The 27,764-nt window shown below is 38.6% G+C and overlaps 1 protein-coding gene across 1 annotated transcript in view; it reads right to left on the bottom strand.

Moving 5' to 3' along the window:
* The window catches only part of LOC145473258 (transmembrane protease serine 9-like), a 28,552-nt gene extending 6,407 nt beyond the window's left edge, over nucleotides 1-22,145 (bottom strand). The window contains exons 1-10 of the mRNA XM_081455019.1: nucleotides 22,091-22,145; nucleotides 21,308-21,469; nucleotides 20,477-20,509; nucleotides 19,780-19,978; nucleotides 16,688-17,217; nucleotides 9,703-9,752; nucleotides 5,021-5,075; nucleotides 4,411-4,443; nucleotides 4,007-4,208; nucleotides 1,352-1,881 (exon numbers count right to left, since the gene is read on the bottom strand). Coding sequence (XP_081311145.1) covers nucleotides 1,352-1,881; nucleotides 4,007-4,208; nucleotides 4,411-4,443; nucleotides 5,021-5,075; nucleotides 9,703-9,752; nucleotides 16,688-17,217; nucleotides 19,780-19,978; nucleotides 20,477-20,509; nucleotides 21,308-21,469; nucleotides 22,091-22,145 — 1,849 coding nt within the window. The remainder of the gene's footprint in view (nucleotides 1-1,351; nucleotides 1,882-4,006; nucleotides 4,209-4,410; nucleotides 4,444-5,020; nucleotides 5,076-9,702; nucleotides 9,753-16,687; nucleotides 17,218-19,779; nucleotides 19,979-20,476; nucleotides 20,510-21,307; nucleotides 21,470-22,090) is intronic.
* Between the last annotated feature and the right edge of the window lie 5,619 nt (nucleotides 22,146-27,764).

Below are 27,764 nucleotides of genomic sequence, written 5' to 3'. Positions count from 1 at the left end.
TGAGCGGGAGAACAGCGAGCGAAGGTGTAGCAAGTTGCTCCGATTAGAAGGATGTCTTTTAGCCTTTGTGGCGTGTCTAAGTGGCTTCAAAACTCTACAGCCACCTGGCCAAATTTTGATACTTTAAATAAGAGCTTCTTATCGTATCTTTTTTGGTGCGCTTCTAAAGGATATGAGGCTCGTTTGGACTATGTCTTGCCCAAATACCAACCATGGCTCGATCAAACTCTCCTGATACGTAACCAAGGTGTACTGAATATTATTTTATCCTGACAAGATTGCAGCGTTACGAAAATTTAAACTACGCCTTTTTAATTCAATTTTCGTCGATAACAAAAACTGAATTTAGTGTAAAACTAGACTCTTCCCAAAAAATTCTTCCTTAGGAGACCATAAGATATTTTACCCGCAAATCAAATTCCCTCATGTACTGTGTTGGTGTTGCGAGATATTTGAGGGTTAATAAACACAATAGCCTCCATTTGGCACGAAAATATGCTTGGATATTTGTCCTTGGACATTATCTGACAGTAACAGATCATGTCCGCGGACAAATATCCCGCAAGCATATTGCCGCGTCAAATGCAGGCTATTGTTTATTTGCCACTCTCTACAAATATGGCAAGCGTGCCCTTGATTGTTTTGGGCGTTTCCATTTCTATTTTGGTCTAGTTTTCTATATTTTGGGAGCGTTTTTAATAAAGCAATTATTCCACTCGCGCTTGTTAGATATTTGATGGTTATATACTGTCTACTTTCTCATATCCAACGCGCGCCAGTGGAATAATTGTTAAATGTTTTGGCTTTCTTACGGCCTACGGTTAATTTAGTTCCTAACAGTTAACATAAATCCTCGAACTTAATGGCCATTGTCTTAAACAGTCAATTGTTTTAAACAGTTAAATATGAATTTTCATTGTTTAAAAAAGTCCAAAATGTATTTGTTTTCTGTAAAAGATATTTAAGGTCCTAGGTCCATTCTGGGATAAATATAGCTAGTACTAGGTGTCCGAGCTTTTTCCTTTACTACCAAGTCAAAAGACAAGACATAAAAAGGTCTTGACAAGAGATCTTGAGACTTTTACTTTCGGAGCATAATTGTTTTACGGTTAACAAATTTTATGGCTAACGGTTAAAATTCCAATTTTCACGCCTAACTGTTAATTCTTTGGCCCGTTTTAAGGCTAACGGTCAACCCCATTGAGACCCTCCAAAGTTTGTTGTAAATACTTACATTAATAAACACTTGGACATAGAAATAATGCTCTCGTTGTCTTTATTGGTCTACCTGGTATGTCTACATTTGTTTTTCTTCACAGCTGCGTCACTAATCTACTTTTTCTTTAGTTGCGGTTCATCTTATCCTCGACCCAGCTTTTCATGTCGCGCACCTTAGCATAGACGCCATAATAATTTGGTGCAGCGCAACCGTACCCCCAGCTAGTGGCTCCCTCCAGGTACCACCTGCCACCAAACTCACAGACCATGGGACCTCCACTATCACCCTGACAGGCATCCACCCCTCCGACGTCTAAGCCAGCGCAGATCATGGACTCGTGAATCGTTTTTGACCCGTAGGAGGCCTTGCATTTGGCATCAGAAACAATTGGTACTGACGCTTCCTGAAGGTAATATGGTTGGGATCCCCCTGATGATAATGTTCCCCAGCCTGTAATGTAGCACCTCTTGTCTGGTACCAGGGCATTGCCCGAGTCTGGGAGGCATACGAGCCCCACACCTGAACGGAGTTGGGCTGGAGTCTTCAATTTCAGGAGCGCTATGTCGTGTGCAAACCTCACGGGTGTATGGTAGTCCTCATGCATTATGATCTTTTCAACCTCTATTTCTTGTCCAATGTCGTTTATTTTGTAGGCACCCAACCTACCGAAAAGCAATAAATAAGATAATGAATTTCGAAAAATCGACACTTCTGCACCCGGCAGGGCTCGAGACGGTTTCTTTCGGATGCAATGCAGTGGAGCAACATATTTTTAACGAGTTATAGCCTAGCTAGAGCGAGGTACTGCAGTTAGCCGGGGAAGAAATAACTCACTCAGTCGTCAGTTAGTCGTTCAATAGTTAGTCAGTCGATGAGTAGTAGACCTTTTGGGGGTGGTAATCCCGCTGACCAAAGTATTTCGCGAGAGGGGCGATATTTTCCTGACCACTGTGAACAAAATGGCTGCCAAAGCGATGAACTGATCTTAAGTAATTTGGAGTAGAAGAAGCGCTCCCAAATTAGAGGCTACAAGTCGAATCTCCCGTAAGCCATCACCCAAAATGTCAAGCCTAGGAGGTCCCTTATGGGAGGTGGTCACTTGCGAGAGCTTAGACCACATTGGGTCAAAATTTTGCCTCATTAGCATATGGTAACTGCAGAGACTGACCCCATGTTTTAAATGTTTCTTTTTTATTAATGTGAAAAGTCAAATTCGAGAAAAAATCCGATATTTCCCATTGAGACATTTCCGTCTCTTGTACTACCCAGGAATGCGATAATGCTAAAACACCTTATTATCCAATTTTCTCTCTATTATCTGTCAAGTGGTCGCTTACGGGATGTTAAAAACAAAAGAAAATTTCAAACTTTTAGCTCTAAAAGTGGTCGCGGTCGCTTACGAGAGGTTCCTAATATAGTGATTTGACTTGGGAACGTTTGATATTTTGGAAAGAGGTTGTCGCAACCAGAGGTTCGACTGTATTTGGTGTGCAACAAAGGTGGGTGTATAATTCGATCCATGATAACTTTGACGGCGGCTTTTAACCGAAGCTTTGCCAAAAATCATATGCGCGGGTTTCACATTCGAGAAGTGGTTTTCTTTTCTTTCCACGAATTATTTCAGTCAAATTTCCACACCGTCTTATTTTCTTGTATAATTACATTACCTTTATTGCTTGACATTTTTATTTTTTAACATCTATATAAACATAGAGCATTCTTTAGTAACTGGGATAAAAAGGTTCCACACCAGGAATCGAACCGGGGACCTTCAGATTACCCTGCTGAAATCTTGTCCAATCTACAACTGATGAATTATTCATGAAGAAAAACATCGTGTAAATTCACAGTTAGCTATAAACCTTCTCAGAGCGAGTTGCCGGGCGTCTTTACAGCGGGTAGCTATCAAAGAATGACATTTATGATAGGACGCTAGTAGATTTATATTAATCATGAGTATTTATAGTGGACAGGTTTTTCATGTGACGCCCCCGAGGACATTTGATCGCTTGGCGCGTACTCGTAAAAGTCTTCTGGCAAAGCGCATGGCTTGTAGTTCTAAAACCTTAGCGATTCGCCATTTTGGTAAGTTTGGGGCCTGCTCTCGTCCTGGGGGTGACTCCCATATAAAAAGGGCAGGGTGCTCGTAGTCCCCTCTAGGGTTTAAAATCGAGGTTTTAGTATCTGTTAGGGTGTTCAGCCTCAAATGCTCCACAAAAGGAGCTTTTCCTTTTAGGGTATTGAGCCAAAAAAAATATGACAGGCGATAACATATTGTTTCAGAATTGGTTCTATTTAAGGGTGAAAAACTTTTCAAGCCACGCCAAAAAAATAGGATCTTAGTACCTCTTAAGGGTTCTCTTCAAAATTTCCGACGAGCAATCCCGTTCTTTTTATATGGAAGTCCCCTCCCCGCTCTCGTGCGAGTAATTTGTAATTTGTCTCCTCTTTTTATAGTGCAGTGACGTAATGAAGATGTTTGGAATGAACTCAAATCCTAAGAACAGAACCCTCGATATCAGCTAATTCTTAAGGCGAGCAGCCGTCAAATGATGTGTGGATTTGGTCTCGTCTGATAGAAATTAAGTTGATTATTGAAGAGCTATTAACCATTGCTTACCGCTTAACCGCGCCTCGCACAACTCAGACATGCGCTTATCTAAAAGAATCTGAAGTGATGTCGACGGATAAAATGCTGTGATACTTTCCCTGCGACTTGCTTCTGGCTTAACAGTCCTCGAACTATCAAGCCAAGCTACTGATCATGAATTAAGTAGAACCACAAACCTGACAACAATCTGGCTTGCACTTGCTCCTGCGACGCAATGAGAAGCAGTCAACACCCATCGCTCATGAATCAGAGATCCACCACAAAACTGTGATCCTCCTCTAGCCCAGGCCAGTAGAGCCTGCCATGGCCAGCTGTCTTTTTGGGCCTGGGTACCACCCACGATACGAGAACCAAAGGGTCGGGTACCGCAGCTTACGCCTAGTGACAGAAGAGAAAGTGAGATCGCCTTAACGAATACGTTTTTTAAATATATAGCCTGCGCTAACAAACCGATTTAGTATAATTTTAACATCTTGATCTTTATTATTCTATCATTGATTGGTACTATTTTGAGCTTTGGCCATTGCTTTCGAAATTTGAATCTTGGAAGTTTCGCTAAAAGAAGGTTTTTTCGATTTACCCGGAGTCTGAGGAAGAACAGGTGGCGGAATTGCTGAAAAAAGAAATAACAATCACATTAAACAATAAGTGCATAAAATAAATAGGAATGTGTTGACTACAATTTGCAAATGGAACTTTTGCATCAGGAGTGTTGCTGCAGTAATTTAATAGACTCAAAACGACTGACATGATCCAACCGTATATATTTGTTAAGAATCTTCCAAGTAAGATTGTTTTCTAAGTGAACTACAAAGCCAAATTATAAGATGAGCTTCTGCGTCTATTTCCGAGGACCGATTATAATTTGTTAATAAGCAACAAGTGATTTAAATTAAGAATGGTAAAATATTCTAAACAAATTTAAGGGACATTTTGGTTGAAACTAGTCAAAGCCAAGCCTTGAGCTCAGAAGTTTCGTTACTCTGTACCACCACTGCTTCCTCACAAATGTTTCCTTTTTTAGGCACATTGCCGGTAATTGCCCAAAGAGATCAACCTTTCCAAAAGTATATTTAATCCCTTGACTACTAAGTCAACCTATGGAAGAGATTTCTTATACCAAATTGTGAATCTAAAATGAAGGGAGATAGCAACTGGATACAGAGACTCAAACTCAGCAATGTACAAACCATTTGCAGCGGTGTACGTCAAAGCAGATAGCAGCAAAATTACCACGATATTCATCTTGATTCAGTTCTGGATTCAGCCTCAACTGAAAATACCTTGAAGGAGGAAGATTGTTGGTTTATATAGTTTACTCATGATCACTCACTCAACTTGTAATAACCATGTATTTTCAGCGTGTTTATATATACTTAAAAGCCATTATGTAAGTTTGTTTAATTCTGTGAACAGAACGAAGAGTTGTCAGCACGTTCGCAGAAAACTGTTTAGACATAAAAGAGGTGAACCATTACAACTGTTTGAAGATTGTTATCCCTCTCCACCCTCAAGTTTTCTAAAGGCCCATATACTTAGGTTGAAACACTTGAACTGGGTTAACAGTACGCTTTCACTAAGGAAACGTTTTAACACGAATTCAAAACTCATTTTTTCATCTCAGTTACGTTTTATTTTCTAGATATATCTTCCATTATTATTTGTACAGCTTTACGAATTTTAAATGACTCATAAAGGAAGTGCCAAAAAAAAAATAATAAAAGCAAAAGCACTTTACAATTTTTTTAGAGTAAGACATAAAACATCTTTAAAAACATTTTCGGTATTTAAACGCATAAAATGTAAAATAATTTATGTAGGCAGCTATTTAAATGAAGATCCATTTAACAATTATTCTATGTCCCTTTATAATTTGTCTTGTTTACACCTTGCACTAGCTTTTAGGGAAACTTTATTCAACATACGGACAGGCACGAAGTTTCACTTATTGATACATCTCAACTTGTCTTAAGTAAATAAAGAAGAAGAGTTCATGCGATGTTTCCTAAAACACTACTCCTGCACGCTTCTTACGCAACATTCATTCGTAGAATATCTAGACTACAGCTCATTGGTTTGGTTATCTGATCCTGATCGTCTTTGAAGCAGTTTACTATATTTTTCTTTATTAAGGTGGGAATAGGTGATAGCAAATTGGAACAAGTTTAGGGTATGATGGGGATGAAGTGGACGGGGAGTTGATAGAGCATCAATTCAAAAATATTCAGTACAGCACCAAGGCATTTAAAAATGTATGTCCAGTTATGCAAGTTATTCAGTCAATCCAGATGGAGAGACGATGCTCCAAGGCTCTTATGTCGTGGGTGCTACTGGCTTTTCATGCGCGTTCTCCGTTTTTTTTGTCAAGTCTTTATAGCGGACCCAAGAGATTTTTCTCGAGGCTTCACCGCCCGGGATTCTATGTTGGGCAACGTGTTGTTCTCCGGTCGACCCGAATCCTGAGAAAAAAATCTTTGGTATCCACACGATAAAGAGGCTCATCCATGTTTTTCCTATCAATGACAATTGTTAAATTTTAATCACCTAGCGAGTAGTATCTTTTCTGTCCTGCATGCGCACATGAAATACACGACACGAATTGATCAAGCTCCTAACTTGCATTATCAGAAAATTTAGGTCCAATACCAAGGTATGAGCCGTATACACTTTAAGTACACAGCTCTTAAGTTTGTTTACCTGGAGACTGTAGATAAGTACCAGCCTGATAGGCCATTAGACATGAAAACAGTACCGCCTTCGATAGACCTTGATAAATAATGCGCTTATTGACTATTTGCACAGCACCTTCGCGGAAAAATAGCTTTTTAAGCAATCGGGAGTCTGACGATTGAGAAATACTGCGCTAGAGAGAATTACATCATTTTCTTTCTTGATCAACAAGATTGCCGTTGGCTACAAAGTTTTGAGCTCAATTACAGTTGTAGCTAAAGCACATAAACTCGGCTAAAAAGGTTAACTTTCTTAAAATGTTACAACTATAGCTACTATGTAGACAGCTACCCACTGCAGACATTTTCAGTCAAAATTCATTTCTTTGATGACATTTTCTTCCATTTGTTAAAATTTTTAAGTGCTCGAAATGTTCCTAGCTATATGTCAACAAAAGATGAAATGTTTAAATAGGTAAAAGGGAAATTGTTTTGGTAAACGAGGGCTTAAAAGGTGGGAACAGAAAAGACTAATCTGAAATCATTTCTGTAAGCAGTTATTTAAATCGTAGTACATTTAGCATTGTACTATGTACATTGTGTACGATATATTTTGTCCATGTTTAGCTTGTGTATGCACTTGTTTTTTTTTTGGAAAATTTCAATCGTGGAACGGAAACTTGTAGCAAAAAATGATCCCGAGGTCTTCATTCATTTTATCCAAGTCAATGATAAAGCTACACCGTGCCGGGTGATTTTTGTTGGTTTTTTGCTTAGAACAGTGCTAGAATTATCATTGAATGCCTTCGCTCACACACAAAATGCTGAGGTAGTACACCACGATAAAGATAAGAGTTAATTGTTGTCATTGTTAGAGGAAGTTGAAGAAAATTGTGCTTTTGGAGCGAATTGTAATAAATCTTAACAGTTTTTTAAGACACTTCTACTGAATTTGAAACCCCCTGCTAGACTAAGTAAGAAATTATAGCACCGTTTTCGTAGGTTCAGTGCATTTATATCATAAGTAGTTTTAACCAAGCTAACTTATTACGTTTGGTTTCGCATCGGTGAAACAAATGATGAGTCATGTTAGGTTTCATTATAGTGCCCCATTTGTCGGTCTCGTGGTAAAGTTTAGATCATGCTAGAACCAAGGCTTTTTATTCACTACAACGCTTGGTCAGCAAGGATAAACGTGGCTCAACCAGAAAGATGCAGATTCATTTCAGGGGAAAAATTATGTGCGAATCAAAAGAGGAAATAAATGGACTTACGTCTAGTACCATTTGCAGCGATGCCAAAAGCGTAAAAACGCCCAGTGAACCAATATCATCATCCCATTTCCTGACAACTCCATAGTTGCGTCAGTCTTTGTTTAAGTGACGATTGCCAAAAATCTCCGCAGTGAATGAGAGAACATCGCATTGATCGCTAGAAAGAGGCAAATGGTTTAAGTAGGGCTTAAATGACAGCTGAGAATTGGTCAAAATTTTAACTATCAGCTGAGAAAGTGAACGGCCCGTATTTTTAACTGATAGCGCTAGCTGACATGAAAGAGCTGCAAAATTTACGGATAGTAACTGACAAACGGACTCAAACGTCAAACTGATATCTGAGACTCGAGTACTCCCATCCAGATCCTCATCGCATTTAAGTCTTTCAGTCAATTTCAGCTTCAATTACAGCTTTTGCCTGATATGCATTCTGCTATACTTAATATAAAAGAGAATTAAATCGCTGTAGAATGGTAACTATTTATTATCCTACGGTGGGATCACTAGAAAAACAGTATTTATTTCTCAACCAGCACAACGAAAGTCATAAGCAGTAGCTGATCTTGTCGCCCTATTTTGTGTTAGATACTGTAAAGAGCATATTTTCTCAGTGGTTTCAGTCTACCTCAATTCTGTAAAATGATTTTCCGTTGCGCAGAGGCTGAAAAACACCTGCATGTGAGTTACCTATGGCTTCCGTTTGATGCACAACGCTTTAAAGGTAAAGGTAAAGGTAAACTTTATTTAGCCAGGGTGGCCCATTCAGCGACGAGGCTGATATCCAGAGGGGCCCTGGACTAAAAATATAATAATTAAAAATACAAGACATCGTGATAATTTAAAAATACAAGATATAAATTTAAAAAATACAAGATATAAATTTAAAAATACAAGTAATAATTAAAAGTATAGAGTATAAACGAGCGTGCAATAATTTATAAAAATCTAGTTCCTATATAATTTAAAAATTGTAGGCGTCAATTGAAACTTTGAAAGAAGAAAGTGTCTCGGCGTTTTGAATGCTACGGGGTAGGAGGTTAAAAAAAGCTGAGCACGAATATCTAAAAGTTTGTTTTGCAAGGCTAAGTTTAGTTTTGGGCAGGTGCAAATCTGTTCTTCTGCGATTATTGTAGTTATGCACGTTATAATTTCTTGTGAAATAGTCACTCAAATATTTAGGTACTAGATTATTTAGAATTAAGTACATTTATGTCTTTTTCGCTTTGTTTCTAGTTAAACCCACCCTATAATAACCACCCTAAAACTTTAAAAAAAGCTTGTTTATAATCTTGGCACCATATATATTTATTTTATTATTTCTCAGGAATAACAGGGTTTTTTTCAGGCAATATTTACTACTAACAACAGATCATACAGGTTTCTAGTACTTTTATTACTTGATTTCATCGATCTATTCTGTGATAAAATATTCAAACTAAAGATGGGTCTTTCCAGCTAAGAGAGCTTGTTAAGCTGTGTTAAATTACTGCTTGTACCCTGTACCAATGGAGAAGGTTGCCTACACTACTCCGGTAGAGTTAAAACCTTTCGATGCTTTTTATTTTCCCACCGTCCCATCGCTTACATGACTCTGTCGGCAAAGTTAAAAGGCTAGGCACTATTTAGTGGAAATTATTCTCCATTGTAACGAAACACGCGCGAGCAACACACTAATAGCCGACATTTTGCTCTTTTATTTGTATTTGTTTTTCTCCACTCGACGATGTGAATACAGTATTGTAAAAAATAAAGTTCAGTGAAAAGAGAGTAGAAAGGGCAAAATAAAGTAAATTTATTGTACGCTGACAGTATGAGGAAACGATCAAAAATTTTACACGATATTAAATCTAAGTATATTTTCCAGAGGTGAATCTAAGAATCTAGCATTCTGACTGTTCGAGAAACTCAGATTTTTGCCGATATTATCACCTCGTGGGACGTGCGCTTTCCATTGCACCAAGCATCTTTGATGTATTTTCCTGACGGTTAATTAAGTTGTTAAGGCTCAGTTTTCAGTAAAACATAGATTTTTTTCTGTCTAGGAGGAGCTCCATTTTTGTGAACGTAAAGCCATTCATATACTTGGTGTCTTTAAACTAACTGTTCTTAGAACAAAGCCCTTGGAACTTAGGTTGTAAACAGGCCACACAGAATGTCTTAAGAATATCCCGGCTATTATGCAAGCTTACGAAAGCAAGGTTGAGTTGTTCAAATGCTATAGGCTGCAACTCTGATATGGCAAGAAGCCTTTCAGTAAAATCTTTGCGTCCTTTTTTTTGGCATTCTATACATTTTTATTGACTTGAGAAGTTACATCCAGTGGTTTATAGAAATACATAATTCATATGCAAACAGATCTAGACAGGCTACATCATTCATTACACATGCACACCTCAGTTCCTGTCACCTGCCTTTTACTTCCAAATGTAGAACATAATGCTTATACTAATAAAATCCATCAATAACACGAAATTGTACATGAACCAAATTTTTGTACTTGCCCCATTTCATAATGCGAGCTGACAATTTTGTTATTCCATTTTGCGATCAGTGCATGCAGGGCGCTTTCCATTCAACCAAATATTCTGAAAATTTCGAAACGGAGACAAATGTTATGGAAATTTCGTGGAAAAATTTCAAGAAATCCGGAAATTGTTGAATTTCCGAATAGTGAACAGAAAAAAAAAAGGTGACGTGCGTGTAAGCTGCAGACTGATGTGGCAAAATTGTGGTAGAGGGAAAAAGTTACGACGTATCAGTGTCGTTCCACGCCAAACATTGCACTGTTTCATCCCAGCGTAATATTGATTCATCTGACTTGCGCAAGTCTGATAATCCCGCTGTGAAGATCACCAAATTTGACATCAGCTGCTGCAATGGTGATTTGTGCAAAGGAGGCAAAGTAATAAATAAATAAATCAATTATATAAATTACAATGTTAAGAGGAGAAGCCACATCAGCCTCAGCTGGCTTTCTTGAGGGGTCCTCTATCCTGGTCGAATTGGAATTTGGAGATTTTGGTTATTGTGGAGGAAGGAAAACCGGAGAACCCAGAGAAAAACCTTTGGCGGAAGGCTCTTGTAACTGCTCGTTTTTAAGAGGCGCCTTCTCTAAATTTCAACTATGGTCATTTGGACCAGAAAAATTCGAATTCCTCAAACTTTCTCAGATGAATGGTCTAGATAAGTAATTCAAAAAGTATAATTTTCAGTTCAATTCGATTCGTATTTTAGCGCTGGGGCCACCATCTTGGTTTTGCCCCTTTGACAGGGCTGTCAGCGGCCATTTTAGGGCACATTTTTAACAATTTTCCATACCCTTTTTTCGAGACAAGCAAATGTTTCTTGTTACGTTGAGAGGCTGTTTTGGCAATTTCACCATCAAATGATTTTTTTAACAGAATTTTAAATTTCTCTTTCGGACTACTTTCTCTTTCTCTCTCTCTTTCGGACTACTCATGAAGCGCCATAAAAAAGGCGAACTTTAAAGGAAAACATCGCCAAAAGTACATCACTTGAGATCCCAAAACTACCCTTCACTTAAAGAGCAATGTCTCACCTGTGAAAATATGCAATAAAATTTTGGGGCAGTTAAAACTGTAAAATGTTAGAAGAAGAAATTTAAGCTGTGCTTTTGTCAACAAAGACCGCCGTCCTAATTAGCATAATAACGTGAAAATAACGATGCACAGAGAAAATAATGATATATTCCTCTTATCTCGCGACATGTCGACAACTGGACGTTCCACGATATCTCATGTTATATTATCAATAGGTTTCAGCCACATTTTCGGTGATTAGTGTACGAAATCACTCTGAGACATCAAAACGGTTAAGCAGATTTCAACTCTCCGAAGCCCTCTTCATAATATCTAATGGAGTAGATCATGTTTAGATCAGATAAAACAGGACATTAATTGAATAGGAAATCGTTAAGCTGGATTTAACAGGATACAAGATATTTAGGACAAAAAGTTGACTAGGATAAAGGATACACCAACACCCTCCCACCCCCCCCCCCCCGTCTCCCGCTATGGGGCCGCAACAATGGTCTGCTATTTAGGATAAAATAAAAGTTTGCCAACTGCTATAATCATTTATTCTGGACTCTTAATACTTATATCAAGGTGGAATATGAAAGTTTTGTATCAGATTTTAGTGGTTTTTAGGTTAGGTAACGCAACTCCTTGTTAGTAATTTCGAAGCCCACACTTGTTACCCTGATTAGATAGATAAAGACGGGGCTGGAGAAATAAACAGAGAATTAAATGTGTCCCGAATTCTGTACCGTTTAACACGAATTTCTTACATGACAACCTTTGTGTCTGCAAAGAGATCGAGGCACAACATCCCACACTATAATTGTAAACAACTATCCTAATATCATTGACAGCCATTAGTTTTTGACCAGAATTTTCATTTATTACAAATAGAATACGCTATATGCAGCTGACAATCAAGCTGCAGGTGTTTTTGACAAGTGTCAGTTAACTCATCCAACTGCTTATGACTCATTCAACTTGGGTGCCTTAAACGCATCTATAATGTCTTTAAAAAACTAAGCGTCAAGATCAGTGCTTCGCTTGATATATGCGGGTATTTTAAAGCGCCCTACATAGAGTTGAAAACTAGTCTTGTGCAGACATGCAGCTGTGCTCCACCACAGAACTGAACGACATCAGCGGCTGTGGGGTGTCTCAGGCAAACGAACGATAACGAATGGTGCCTACCAAATGCAAACGTGTTTCCGCTAGATTAAGAAAACCTGGGAAAAGTAGATCTTAGCCAGGGTTATTGGAATCCACAAAGAAAACTGGGGGTGGTCATTAATTTTTCCGAGATAATTAGCCTTCAATCTTGAAGAAAACTGTTGACGGTAGCATTTTTCTGAAAAAAAAAGGTAAAGATACTTCTTCACAGATTTTCTGGTTTTAGTACAGGCTCGTAATTTTAGTGTGAAATTTGTTTCGACCGCAAGAGGATTTTTTTTTAAGTCGCGCGCTTGGTAGAGTAGTTAATTACGTCAATTCCAACCCAAGCGTGCGCTTGGCGTTTAAACCATGCCTTACGTAATGCACAGACCGTGTGCCAACAAAAAAGAAGGCACCGTCCTTGACTGCTCTTCAGTAATTTTCTAAGCATTTCCTTTTCTGATGCAAAAGTGTAATGGCTAAGAAAATGTAAGGAGTTTCAATAAAACGCCGCTTACCATTATTTCCTGCGCACTATTCGTCAGTCTGTTGCCTTTCGCAAAATTTGATGGCACTTCCGGCAGCGAAAGACACAAGTGTCCTGTGTCCCGCTTTATCTGATCTAAACATGCTCTACCTCATTAATTTTCCCCCTAAATTTCTTGTATCCTATTAACTTTTTACCAGGAGCCCATCTTTTACCCAAATATCCAGTATCCTGAAAACCCCTAATAGGGCCTCAGTGATGAATTGGAGCACCTGAGCAAGAACCTGATACTGTGTATCGTTTTTTTTTTTCTTTTTTTAATACAATGCATAACCCCCCCCCCCCCCTCCTCACCCCACGAAACATAACCTAAAAAAATGACTCAAATTTCCAAGCAGAAGCTCGTGTTCAAATCATTCTGGGAAGCCAGTTACTAGTTTAGCCAGAGAAATGCGTAAAATGGCTTAAGGCCCTGCTTACAAGGAGAGAGGGTTACCCTAGTTCTCACAGATTTCCTCTTTCTTTCTTCGTCGTGTTTACAAGGCAGTCAGGGTACCCCGGTAGGCGGGTTACCGTATCTGCGTGCTAGGGTTACTCTGGCAGGCGGGTTAACTTTTTCCCCTGTAAACACTCCAGGTAGGGTTAACCCGCCTACCCGGGTTAACTTTCTAATTGTTTCCAGACCCTTTGAGTGTAACCGCGCATTAAGTTTTCCCGGTTTGTCGGGTTACCCTACCTGTAAAATTTTGCTTGCAAACCCGGGCTATCTTTTGTCCTCCAGCTAGGGTTAACCCGCTTGCTAGGGCAACCCTCCCTCCTTGTAAACAGGCCCTAAAATGTCGGTTACATTTTCACTTCCTACCCACCCTACCCCTACCTGTTGGAATGTGCACTTGTCAAATGTAACGCAATCTGTGGAATAATGGCGGGTGCACAACAGATCAAAACAGAACTGAGCTTAAACGAGTTCTTGATGAGAATCCTTGATTAAGAGGAGGATTTTAAAGGCTGCTAACAGACGTCTGGGTCAGTTAGCATCTCAGCAAATTGTTAAACTTCTTGTAAACAGCGACTTATGAGACGAAAGACAAGTAATATTGATAGATGTTATGAAGAGGGCTTCGGAGAGTTGAAATCTGCTTAACCGTTGTGATGTCTCAGAGCGATTTCGTACACTAATCACCGAAAATGTGGCTGAGACCTACTGATAATATAACATGAGGTATCGTGGAACATCCAGTTGTCGACATGTCGCGAGGTAAGAGGAATATATCATTATTTTCTCTGTGCATCGTTATTTTCGCGTTATCATGCTAATTAGGACGGCGGTCTTTGTTGACAAAAGCACTGCTTAAATTTCTTCTTCTATTAAACATTTTACAGTTTTAACTGCCCCAAAATTTTATTGCATATTTTCACAGGTGAAACATTGTTCTTTAAGTGGAGGGTAGTTTTGGGATCTCAAGTGATGTACTTTTGGCGATGTTTTCCTTTAAATTTCGCCTTTTTTATGGCGCTTCATGAGTAGTCCGAAAGAGAAGAAATTTAAAATTCTGTTTGAAAAAATCATTTGATGGTGAAATTGCCAAAACAGCCTCTCAACGTAACAAGAAACATTTGCTTGTCTCGAATAAAGGGTTTTTATCCGAATTTATATCGTTTTCTTTGTATGGAAAATTGTTAAAAATGTGCCCTAAAATGGCCGCTGAAAGCCCTCTCAAAGGGGCGAAACCAAGATGGTGGCCCCAGCGCTAAAATACGAATCGAATTGAACTGAAAATTATATTTTTGTGAATTACTTATCTAGACTATTCATCTGAGAACGTTTGAGGAATTTAAATTTTTCTGGTCCTAATGACCATAGTTGAAATTTACAGAGGGCGCCTCAGTAGTCGTTTATAGCGTGTTCATAGCGTGTTCAGCAGTCGTTAATAACAAAACAGCGTAGCTCATTTACAATTATTAATAAACATTATTGAGTGTTATTTTATAAGATTCATTAAAAAAGGTTGAGAGTTCTTCATAATATTTCTCTCTCAATCAGCACTATGTTTACATGAAAGTACAATGGCTATGGTGCGCTGTCACTTCCCAAAAATGTTATGGAGTGGTCTCGACCTATAAATGTAATTGGTGAGTGTTCAGGTTTCCATGCCAACCGATTTTGACAGGCATACTTTTATGAAAGTTTGAATTTTGCTGTTTTTAATGAAAGAACTTCGCCCATTCATTAAATCCTTCTAGATATATCGTATGGCCTCATACCCTCCTGAAAAACTGACCATCGCGAACAAATCCTACGAACTAAGACTTTCGTGGTCACTGTAGTGTATTAGGACAGCGGTTGTACTGAAAAGTGCATGTACATCCGGGAATTGTGTATTATTTGTGAGCGCGAAAACAGCGAGCGAAAGTGTAGCAAGTTGCTCCGATTAGAAGAATATCTTTTAGCCTTTGTGGCGTGTCTAAGTGGCTTCAAAACTCTACAGTCACCTGGCCAAATTTTGATACGGTAAATAGCTTCTTATCGTATCTTTTTTGGTGCGCTTCTAAAGAATATGAGGCTCGTTTGGACTATGTCTCGCCCAAATACCAGCCATGGCTCGATCAAACTCTCCTGATACGTAACCAAAGTGTACTGAATATTATTTTATCCTGACAAGATTGCAGCTTTACGAAAATTTAAGCTACGCGTCTTTAATTCAATTTCCGTCGATAACAAAAAATGAATTTAGTGTAAAACTAGATTCTTCCCAAAGAATTCTTCCTTTTGAGACCTTTAGATATTTTACCCGCAAATCAAATTCCCTCATGTACCGTGTTGGTGTTGCGAGATATTTGAGGGTTAATAAACACAATAGCCACCATTTGGCGCGAAATATGCTTGGATATTTGTCCTTGGACATTATCTGACAGTAACAGATCAAGTCCGCGGACAAATATCCCGCGAGCATATTGCCGCGTCAAATGCAGGCTATTGTTTATTTGCCACTCTCTACAAATATGGCAAGCGTGCCCTTGATTTTTTTGGGCGTTTCCATTTCTATTTTGGTCTAGTTTTCTATATTTTGGGAGCGTTTTTAATAAAGCAATTATTCCACTCGCGTTTGTTGGATATTTGATGGTTATATACTGTCTACTTTCTCATATCCAACGCGCGCTAGTGGAATAATTGTTAAATGTTTTGGCTTTCTTACGGCCTACGGTTAATTTAGTTCCTAACAGTTAACAGAAATCCTCGAACTTAATGGTCATTGTCTTAATCAGTCATTTGTTTTAAACAGTTAAATATGAGTTTTCATTGTTTAAAAAAGTCCAAAATGTATTTGTTTTCTGTAAAAGATATTTAAGGGCTTAGGTCCATTCTGGGATAGATATAGCTAGTACTAGGTGTCCGAGCTTTTCCCTTTACTACCAAGTCAAAAGACAAGACACAAAAAGGTCTTGACAAGAGATCTTGAGACTTTTACTTTCGGAGCTTAATTGTTTTACGGTTAACAATTTTTATGGCTAACGGTTAAAATTCCAATTTTCACGCCTAACTGTTAATTTTTTGGCCCGTTTTAAGGTTAACGGTCAACCCCATTGAGACCCTCCAAAGTTTGTTGTAATTACTTACATTAATAAACACTTGGACATAGAAATAATGCTCTCGTTGTCTTTATTGGTCTACCTGGTATCTCTACATTTGTTTTTCTTCACAGCTGCGTCACTAATCTACTTTTTCTTTAGTTGCTGTTCATCTTATCCTCGACCCAGCTTTTCATGTTGCGCACCTTAGCATAGACGCCATAATAATTTGGTGCAGCGCAACCGTACCCCCAGCTAGTGGCTCCCTCCAGGTACCACTTGCCACCAAACTCACAGACCATGGGACCTCCACTATCACCCTGACAGGCATCCACCCCTCCGGCGTCTAAGCCCGCGCAGATCATGGACTCGTGAATATTGTCTGAACCGTAGGAGTGCTTGCATTGGGCATCAGAAACAATTGGTACTGACGCTTCCTGAAGGTAATATGGTTGGGATCCCCCTGATGCTAATGTTCCCCAGCCTGTAATGTAGCACGTCTTGCCTGGAACCAGGGCATTGTCAGAGTCTGGGAGGCATACGAGCCCCACACCTGAACGGAGTTGGGCTGGAGTCTTCAATTTCAGGAGCGCTATGTCGTGTGCTAACCCCACGGGTGTATGGTAGTCCTCATGCATTATGATCTTTTCAACCTCTATTTCTTGTCCAATGTCATTTATTTTGTAGGCTCCCAACCTACCGAAAAGCAATGAATAAGATGATGAATTTCAAAAAATCGACACTTCTGCACCCGGCAGGGCTCGAGACGGTTTCTTGCGTATGCAATGCAGTGGAACAACATATTTTTAACGAGTTATAGCCTAGCTAGAGCGAGGTAGAGCAATTAGCCGGGGAAGAAATAACTCACTCAGTCGGTCAGTTAGTCGTTCAATAGTCAGTCAGTCGATGAGTAGTAGACCTCTTGGGGGTGGTAATCCCGCTGACCATGGTATTTCGAGAGAGGGGCGATATTTTCCTGACCACTGTGAACAAAATGGCTGCCAAAGCGATGAACTGATCTTAAGCAATTTGGAGTCGAAGAAGTACTCCCAAATTAGAGGCGACAAGTCGAATCTCCCGTAAGCCATCACCCAAAATGTCAAGCCTAGGAGGTCCCTTATGGGAGGTGGTCGCTTGCGAGAGCTTAGACCACATTGGGTCAAAATTCTGCCTCATTAGCATATGGTAACTGCAGAGACTGACCCCATGTTTTAAATTTTTTTTTTTTTATTAATGTGAAAAGTCAAATTCGAGAAAAAATCCGATATTTCCCATTGAGAAATTTCCGTCTCTTGTACTACCCAAGAATGCGATCATGATACAACACCTTATTATCTAATTTTCTCTCTATTGTCTGTCAAGTGGTCGCTTACGGGATGTTAAAAACAAAAGAAAATTTCAAACTTTTAGCTCTAAAAGTGGTCGCGGTCGCTTACGAGAGGTTCCTAATATAGTGATTTGACTTGGGAACGTTTGGTATTTTGGAAAGAGGTTGTCGCAACCAGAGGTTCGACTGTATTTGGTGTGCAACATAAGTGGGCATAGAATTCGAACCATCGATAACTTTGACCGTGGCTTTTAACCGAAGCTTTGCCAAAAATCATATGCGAGGGTTTCACGTTCGAGAAGTGTTTTTCTTTTCTTTCCACGAATTATTTCAGTCAAATTTCCACACCGTCTTATTTTCTTGTATAATTACATTACCTTTATTGCTTGAACATTTTTATTTTTTAACATCTATATAAACATAGAGCATTCTTTAGTAACTGGGATAAAAAGGTTCCACACCAGGAATCGAACCGGGGACCTTCAGATTGCCCTGCTGAAATCTTACAACTTGACCAATCTACAACTGATGAATTATTCATGAAGAAAAACATCGGTAAATTTACAGTTAGCTATAAACCTTCTCAGAGCGAGTTGTCGGGCGACTTTTACAGCGGGTGGCTTTCAGAGAACGACATTCATGATAGGACGCTAGTAGATTTATACTAATCATGAGTATTTATAGTGGACGGGTTCCAAAGCTTCCAAAAAATGTCTTTAAGAGGAAAATAAAACAAATCCTTTTGAAATTCTAGCTTTAGAAGACTGTTATATTGATCTTACAGAAATCGTTCAAAAAGTAAAGCTGAATTCATTTTCCTCCTAGTATGTATTCATTAATACTCAATAATTTCGCTTTAGTGTATCTGTAGTCTCTCGTCGTAACTGTTGTTAATTATTATTTGTAATATAGTTAGTTTATTAGTTGTCTTTAGTCATTGTTGTCAATTCTAGTCTCTTTAGTTCTCTTGTTACCTTCAGTTGTATTTAGTTGTACCTAGTTGTATATCAATAACTCGTCCAAACATGACTCGCCTACATTAGCTCAGCTATCCGTGGGCATGTTATAATTGTAATTTTAATTTGATAACAAATAAAATGTATGTATGTATATGTATGTATGTATTTCTTCTGACGCCCCCGAGGACATCTGATCGCTTGGCGCGTACTCGTAAAAGTCTTCTGGCAAAGCGCATGGCTTGCAGTTCTAAAACCTTAGCGATTCGTCATTTTGGTAAGTTTGGGACCTGCTCTCCTCCTGGGGGTGACTCCCATACAAAAAGGGCAGGGTGCTCGTAGTCCCCTCTAGGGGTTAAAAACGAGGTTTTAGTATCCTGTTAGGGTGTTCAGCCTCAAATGCTCCACAAAAGGAGCTTTTCCTTTTAGGGTATTGAGCCAAAAAAAAAAAATATGACAGGCGATAACGTATTGTTTCAGAATTGGTTCTATTTAAGGGTGAAAAACTTTACAAGCCACCCAACAAAATAGGATCTCGGTACTTCGTAGAGGTTCTTTTCAAAATTTTCGACGAGCAATCCCGTTCTTTCTATATGGGGGTCCCTTCCCTGCTCTCGTGTGAGTAATTTGTATCTTTTTTTGTGGTGCAATGACGTATTAAAGATGTTTGTAATGAACTCAAGCCCTAAGAACAGAACCCTCGATATCAGCTAATTCTTAAGGCGAGCAGCCGTCAAATAATGTGTGGATTTGGTCTCGCCTGATAGGAATTAAGTTGATTATTAAAGAGCTGTTAACCATTGCTTACCGCTTAACCGCGCCTCGCACAACCCAGACATGCGCTTGTCTTAAAGAATCTGAAGTGATGTCGACGGATAAAATGCTGTGATACTTTCCCTGCGACTCGCTTCTGGCTTAACAGTCCTCGAACTATCAAGCCAAACTACTGATAATGATTTAAGTAGAACCACAAACCTCACAACAATCTGGCTTGCACTTGTTCCTGCGACGCAATGAGAAGCAGTCAACACCCATCGCTCATGAATCAGAGATCCACCACAAAACTGTGATCCTCCTCCAGGCGCGGCCAGTAGAGCCTGCCATGGCCAGCTGTCTTTTTGGGCCTGGGTACCACCCACGATACGAGAACCAGCGGGCTTGATGCCGCAGTCATCTAAATAAGAAATAAGAATGTTCACGTTTAAAAACTAGGAATGTCTTTTGCTTAAACAAGGTTTTATCGATTTACCTGGAGTCGGAGGACGAGCAGTTGACGGAATAGCTGAAAAAGAAATGATAATAATCACAATAAACAATTAGGAATGTGTTTACTACAATTTGCACTTGAAATGGAATTTTTGCATTGGAAGAACTGCTACAGTAATTTAGTAGAATCAAAACGACTGAATCGATAGTGTTGTAAATATTTGACATTTGTATATATTTGACAAGAATCGTCCAAGGTCAGCTTGTGTTCTAGCTTATATCAAATACAACACCAGTTTGTAAGATGAGCTTATCAGAAAAGCGATTGTACTGACGCCTTCAGCTCCGGCAACGCGAAGAAGAAACATTTTTATAAGGAACAAGTGGCTTTAACTTCGAAGGGAAGAAATTTGGAATATGTAAACAGGATGCTAAAAAATTGCTTAAACAAGGTTTATCGATTTACCTGGAGTCGGAGGACGAGCAGTTGACGGAATTGCTGAAAAAGAAATGATAATAATCACAATAAACAATTAGGAATGTGTTTACTACAATTTGCACTTGAAATGGAATTTTTGCATCGGAAGAACTGCTACAGTAATTTAGTAGAATCAAAACGACTGAATTGATACTGTTGTAAATATTTGACAAGAATCGTCCAAGGTTAGCTTGTGTTCTAGCTTATATCAAATACAACACCAGTTTGTAAGATGAGCTTATCAGAAAAGCGATTGTACTGACGCCTTCAGCTCCGGCAACGCGAAGAAGAAACATTTTTATAAGGAACAAGTGGCTTTAACTTCGAAGGGAAGAAATTTGGAATATGTAAACAGGATGCTAAAAAATTGCTTAAACAAGGTTTATCGATTTACCTGGAGTCGGAGGACGAGCAGTTGACGGAATTGTTGAAAAAGAAATGATAATAATCACAATAAACAATTAGGAATGTGTTTACTACAATTTGCACTTGAAATGGAATTTTTGCATCGGAAGAACTGCTACAGTAATTTAGTAGAATCAAAACGACTGAATTGATACTGTTGTAAATATTTGACAAGAATCGTCCAAGGTTAGCTTGTGTTCTAGCTTATATCAAATACAACACCAGTTTGTAAGATGAGCTTATCAGAAAAGCGATTGTACTGACCCCTTCAGCTCCGGCAACGCGAAGAAGAAACATTTTTATGTGGAACAAGTGGCTTTAACCTCAAAGGGAAGAAATTTGGAGTATGTAAACAGGATGCTAAAAGATCATATTTTACAGTGAGAGAAATCAGCGCAAAAGCAAATGTTCTACCTGCCGGTGCGCAGTTTCCCCATTGTCCGTCATTGTCATGATTATCGGTCAGACTGCACCATTCCCGGTCCCATCCATCAGTAGTGCAATCATGATATGTTTTACCTCCGAACACAAACGGGAAATTACAGCAGTCTCCATTCTCTGTCTTACGACGGCAATCTGAGTGAAAGAATTAATAAGTTACTACTACAAAAGACTTGATAAGTCGGGGGGCACGTGGAACATTTTTCCCTGTTAGTGATTAATACTGGGTTTTGTACACTAGTCAAACTTAAGAATCCTCAGCTGGTTATTCTAGCAAGGGCGGGTTATGCATTTGAAAACTTCTTTGATAAAGGTACGTGGAAAAAAAAGAAGACTATTCTGAACAGATTTTAGGGATATTTTTGTTGGAACTAGCCAAAGCCCAGCCTTGACGGCTCAGAGCTTTCGTACCTCCGCAGCACGACGATTTCCTGGCAATCCATCATAAAGATTGCTGAATCCCTCGTCCACTAAATTCATATCGAGGAAGACATTTCAGTGACTCGTTGGCTTTGAGAAAAATTGCGCCTTCCACTCTAAATCTTGAGTCTCGCGGAGTAGTATTGTTTTCAGTGTTTTGATTTCCTTTGTAATTGAAAGGTTCTTTTTCATTATTTTACCTGTTTGATCAGTTAAAACGCCAGTCCGGCACTGAACTGGAAGAGTATCGAGAGAGCTTAAACCAAATTGTGATTTAAAATGAAGCTAGGGAGATAACAGTTGGATTCAGAGACACAAACTCAGCAATATACAAACCATTTGCAGTGGTGTACGTCAAAGCAGATAGTAGCAAAATTACCACGATATCCATCTTGATTGTTCTGGATTCAGCCTCAACTGAAAATGCCTTGAAGTCGGTAGATTGTTGGTTTATATAGTTTACTCACTCACTCAACTTGTCATAACCATGTATTTTCAGCGTGTTTGTATATACTTTAAAGCCATTATGTAAGTTTGTTCAGTTCTGTAAAGACAAGGAAGAGTTGTCAGCACGTTCGCAGAAAACTGTTTAAACATAAAAGAGGTGAGCTATTACGATTGTTTGAAGGTTGTTATCCCCATCTTCACCGGCCTAACCCTAACCGAAATCGTAACCCTGGCTAACCCTAATCTCATTACTCTACTCCTAACCCTAACCCTAACCTAACCCTTGCATTTGAACTGGGCTCAGCAAGTGCCAAAACATTGTAAACTTAAAGTTGACATTTTGGCCAGAATTCAGAACTCATTTAATGTCCTTAATTATTATTTGTTCAGTTCTTAGAATTGTAAATGGCTCATAAAGGAAAAATGCTAGCGGCTATAATTTATTAGAGTGACATAGCATAGTAAAAGAAAAAAACTTTAATGGTGAAAAGCATAAAATGTAAATCTAGAAGAAGTATTATAAATAATGTAAGTACATCTATTAGTCTTGTACGTAGCGTAGCTGTGTAAGTATTGTAACTAGGGTGTGTAACAATGCAATATAAAAATAAAAAATAAAAAAGGAATAAAATAAAATGTAAAATCATTTATGTAGGTAGCAATTTAAATGGAGTTCCATCTAACAATTATCTGTGTACTTTAGTTGGCTTCTTTACTCCCGGCATTAGCTTTAGGGAAACTTTGTTCTTATTGATACATCTCAAGTTGTCTTCAGTAAATTAAATGGTAGAGTTTTTGCGTTGTTTCCTAAATTACGTCCCTCATACGCGTCCTTGAGCAACATTCATTCGTAGAATATTTAGAATAAAACTAATTGGCTAGGTTATCTGACCCTGATCATAAGCAGAGTGTTCCATACTTTCTTTTTTTCTTAAGGTAGGAAATAGATGATTGCAAGTTGGAACAGGCCAAGGTAATGAAGGAGCTGATGAGAGTGGGGAGTTGATAATAAACCATCCGCAATCCCGATGGAGGGTAGAGACTCCAAAATATTAAGGCTCTGAGGCTCCTAACAATAAACATGCTGACTTTTCCTAGCAATGTTGCAAGTAATATTTTAAACTGGCGAGTAATATCATTTCTGTTCTGCATGTGTACTTGACATATACAACATAGGATAGATCGAGCTCCTAACTTGCATTAATTATCAGAAAATGTTCCAAGGTAAGAGTCGTTGAATAGATATATTTTTATACACTTCAAGTGCACATCTTTAGGTTTGTTTAACTTCAAACTGATGATAAGCACTGCATCAGCCTGATGGGTCACTAGGCTTAAACACAGACTTAACATGTAGTTTGTAATTTTACAGGTGGAATGAACAGTACAGCTTCTTTTGGACAACAGTGAGCTTATTGACTATCTGCGCAGCACGTTGGCAGAAAAAAAGCATTCAAAATTTTGACCATTAAGAAATAATTTACAGAGAAGTACGTCATTTTTTTCCTTTTCAATGAGAGAATATTGATACTGGCTAAGGTTTTAAATTATGTTCTAAGATCGATCTATTCGACCAAAGCATATAAATTCAGCTAGAAAAGTTCGCTTCCTGAAAATCTAACAATAATTATATAAGGGGACAATTTTCAATCGAATTCGGCATTTCTTTGATGGCATTTCAGTGCCCGAAATGTTTCTAGATATTTGTCAAGAAAGATAAAATGTTTAAATAGGTAAAAGCACAATTTCAGTTTGGCAAACGCGAGCTTATCAGTTGGGACTTTAATTCATGAAACAATTTCACAACATTTACAGCAGGCAGTAATCAGCTATTTAAATCGTAGTACATTTAGCATTTTACTGTGTAGTTTATGTACAGTGCATTTTATCTGTTTTTAGCTTGTGTATTCACCTTTTGTGGGAATATGTCAATTTAACTGGACTAAAAATAAATTACGTTTTCACTGCCGAAACGTTGTAAATTTTAAGTTATCCACTTTTTTTGCCAAAATTTAAAACTCATTTCTTTCATATATTTCTGCATGCGTTTTAAGATATATGCTGAATTATTATTTGTACAATCCTCAGAAGTTTAAATGGCACATAAAAGAAATAAGTAAGTACTTAACAATTTAGTGGAGTGACAATCAATAAGTCTGAAAAACATTTTCGGTGTTAAAACGCATATAATGTAGCATCATTTGTGTGGGCAGCTATGTAAATGGTAGACCATGTAACAACCATTCTATGTACCTTATAGTTTATGTCTTGTTTACTACCGGCATTAGCTTTTAGGGAAACTTTTTTCAACATACGGACACGCAATTAGCAGCGCCTCTTGATACATCTCAATTTGTCTTAAGTAAATCAAAAAGCAGAATGTCTGCGTTGTTTCGTAAGTACTACTCCTATTCGCGTTGTAACGCAAGATATATTCGTAGTAAAGAATATCTAGAGTAAAGCTAATTGGTTAGGTCATCCGACACTGATCGTGTTTGAAGCAGTGTTCTATTTTTTTTTTCTCCATTAAAGGAGCTCAATCACGGTATTTTGAGTTATTTTGACCACATACAAAATTATCTTTAAATAGTAGGAAACCTGAAAATAACAGCTTAATAAGATAGAAAAACACAAAAGAGATAACTAGTTATAAACCATAAAGTAACAAGGATGGCTAAGGATGGAGAAGATTGACACGGATTACAAAAGACGAATTTGAAAAATTGAGGCTAAACTTTTCAATATGCGCAAACCGTGACTGAGCTACTTTAAGGTGGGAATAGGTGATTGCAAATTGGGACAGGCGTAGGATATGAAGGAGTTGACGTGGGTGGGGAGTTGATAAACCATCATTTCAAGAATAGTCCAAGGCAGTTAAAAATGTCTGTCCAGTTATGCAAGTTCTATAACCCTTTCAGGTGATACACCAGAATATCTCACTTGGAATTTGTATTTCCTTCGTATACACTCTCGTCTTTTTCTTGTACCATGCCATTGAAAAGATATTGGCCAACACCGAAATGCGACATATGCATTTCAACTTTCTTCGTGTTCAATGATTTAAATTTCCCTTCTGTTAACAACCCTCTATTTTCCATTTTTCCTTTCAGAAACATCACCAAACTTAGCTTACGTCTAGGTTGGCTTTTTCATTGAAAACGGTCATTAAAAGATTCATTTGAGGAATATTTACTTGGGTATTTTTTTATTTAGTGGTTACCACATTTCGTAATGACTTGTGAGTTTAATTGTCAATTTCTAGTCCTTTAAGAACCGAAAAGAACGAGTTCGTTGTAGCCCACCCGAACTGAGAAATAGTAAACTCCAATGAAGTAGCTAAATTACTTGTAACGCTTCACTGGAAGAAAATTCGGGTGATTGTTTATTTAGTGGCTACCACGTTAAGTAATGACTTGTGAGTTTGATAGTCAATTTTTAGTCCTTTAAGCACCAAAAAGAACGAACTCGTTGTAGCCCTCCAGAACTGAAAAATGGCAAACCTCAATGAAAGAGAAAAATTACTTGTAACGTTTCACTTGAAGAAAATACAGATGAATTGTTTATTTAGTGGTTACCACATTTCGTAATGACTCAATTTCATAAGGAGGGATTAGCGAGAGGTCAACTCTAATAAATATGACAACGCGCAATAACATAGGTATTAAGGCGTTTTCTGTAACGTCCGTTTACTTCCAGTTTGAAGTTAAACTTAGGCACGCGAATGTGCTATATATTTAAGAAATGATGAGCGTGCAACGTGCAACTATCGAGTTATATATGCACGCGGGAGGTTGCTACGCACGAAAGAGGGGTAAGAGTCGCACGAGGCGATAGCCGAGTGCGACTCTAGCTTCTTGAGTGCTAAGCAAACATTCCAAGTGCATATATAATTCGATAGTTGCACGCAGCACGGTCATGCACCACTTCTTTCACAACATTGAGACTTTTCAAAAACTATTTAAATGAATCTCGCCCTGCTTACATGAAGTCAAAAGCACGATAAACCGCGCGAAAATGTTCATTCAAAAACCTGACAAAGCGACACATCAACATCTTTCTTGGACTGCGGTGAGTTCCTTTACGTTTTCCCGACCTCGGACAAACAAACAACTTCAAACTGCTCAGTTAACCTAAATATCGAACTGACAACAATCAGAAATGACTGTCGGTAGAAGCGTTTTTCAAAAGTTAGTTCAATTTGATCGGTTTTCCGAAGAATTAAGACTTAAAGACAAACTGCACATGTTCAATAGTGCAATGTTGGAAAAATGGTGCCTCTTCTCTTACAACCTGTGAAGGATTTATTTCTTGACGTGAACCACTACTCGCTCGGACTGTGGATTGCACCGCTGAGGAAGCCGTAGATACACAACCAGAACTTGGAGCCGAAAGCGCCCTTGACAACACATCACGGCAATTTTGAAGCTGTGAAACGAATGGTCGAGAGTTGTAATGTGCAAGGGACTGCTCGTTTCGATGGCCTCAAATGGACACCGAAAGACACAAGTGTCCCGCTTTATCTGATGTAAACATGCTCTACCTCATTAATTTTCCCCCTAAATTTCTTGTATCCTACTAACTTTTTACCAGGAGCCCATCTTTTACCCAAATATCCAGTATCCTGAAACCCCTACTGGGGCCTCAGTGATGAACTGGAGCACCTGATTAAGAACCTGATACTGTCTATCTGGGTTAACTTTCTAATTGTTTCCAGACCCTTTGAGTGTAACCGCGCATTAAGTTTTCCCGGTTTGTCGGGTTACCCTACCTGTAAAATTTTGCTTGCAAACCCGGGCTATCTTTTGTCCTCCAGCTAGGGTTAACCCGCTTGCTAGGGCAACCCTCCCTCCTTGTAAACAGGCCCTAAAATGTCGGTTACATTTTCACTTCCTACCCACCCTACCCCTACCTGTTGGAATGTGCACTTGTCAAATGTAACGCAATCTGTGGAATAATGGCGGGTGCACAACAGATCAAAACAGAACTGAGCTTAAACGAGTTCTTGATGAGAATCCTCGATTAAGAGGAGAATTTTAAAGGCTGCTAACAGACGTCTGGGTCAGCATCTCAGCAAATTGTTAAACTTCTTGTAAACTGCGGCTTATGAGACGAAAGACAAATAATATTGATAGATGCTACGAAGAGGGCTTCGGAGAGTTGAAATCTGCTTAACCGTTGTGATGTCTCAGAGCGATTTCGTACACTAATCACCGAAAATGTGGCTGAAACCTACTGATAATATAACATGAGGTATCGTGGAACATCCAGTTGTCGACATGTCGCGAGGTAAGAGGAATATATCATTATTTTCTCTGTGCATCGTTATTTTCACGTTATTGTGCTAATTAGGACGGCGGTCTTTGTTGACAAAAGCACTGCTTAAATTTCTTCTTCTAACATTTTACAGTTTTAACTGCCCAAAATTTAATTGCATATTTTTACAGGTGAGACATTGCTTTTTAAGTGGAGGGTAGTTTTGGGATCTCAAGTGATGTACTTTTGGCGATGTTTTCCTTTAAATTTCGCCTTTTTTATGGCGCTTCATGAGTAGTCCGAAAGAGAA

The sequence above is a fragment of the Orbicella franksi genome, chromosome 2, assembly GCF_964199315.1.
Source record: "Orbicella franksi chromosome 2, jaOrbFran1.1, whole genome shotgun sequence".
Lineage (NCBI taxonomy): Eukaryota > Metazoa > Cnidaria > Anthozoa > Scleractinia > Merulinidae > Orbicella > Orbicella franksi.
Note: the sequence above shows the minus strand (reverse complement) of the source record. Positions and strands in the feature narration are given on the sequence as shown.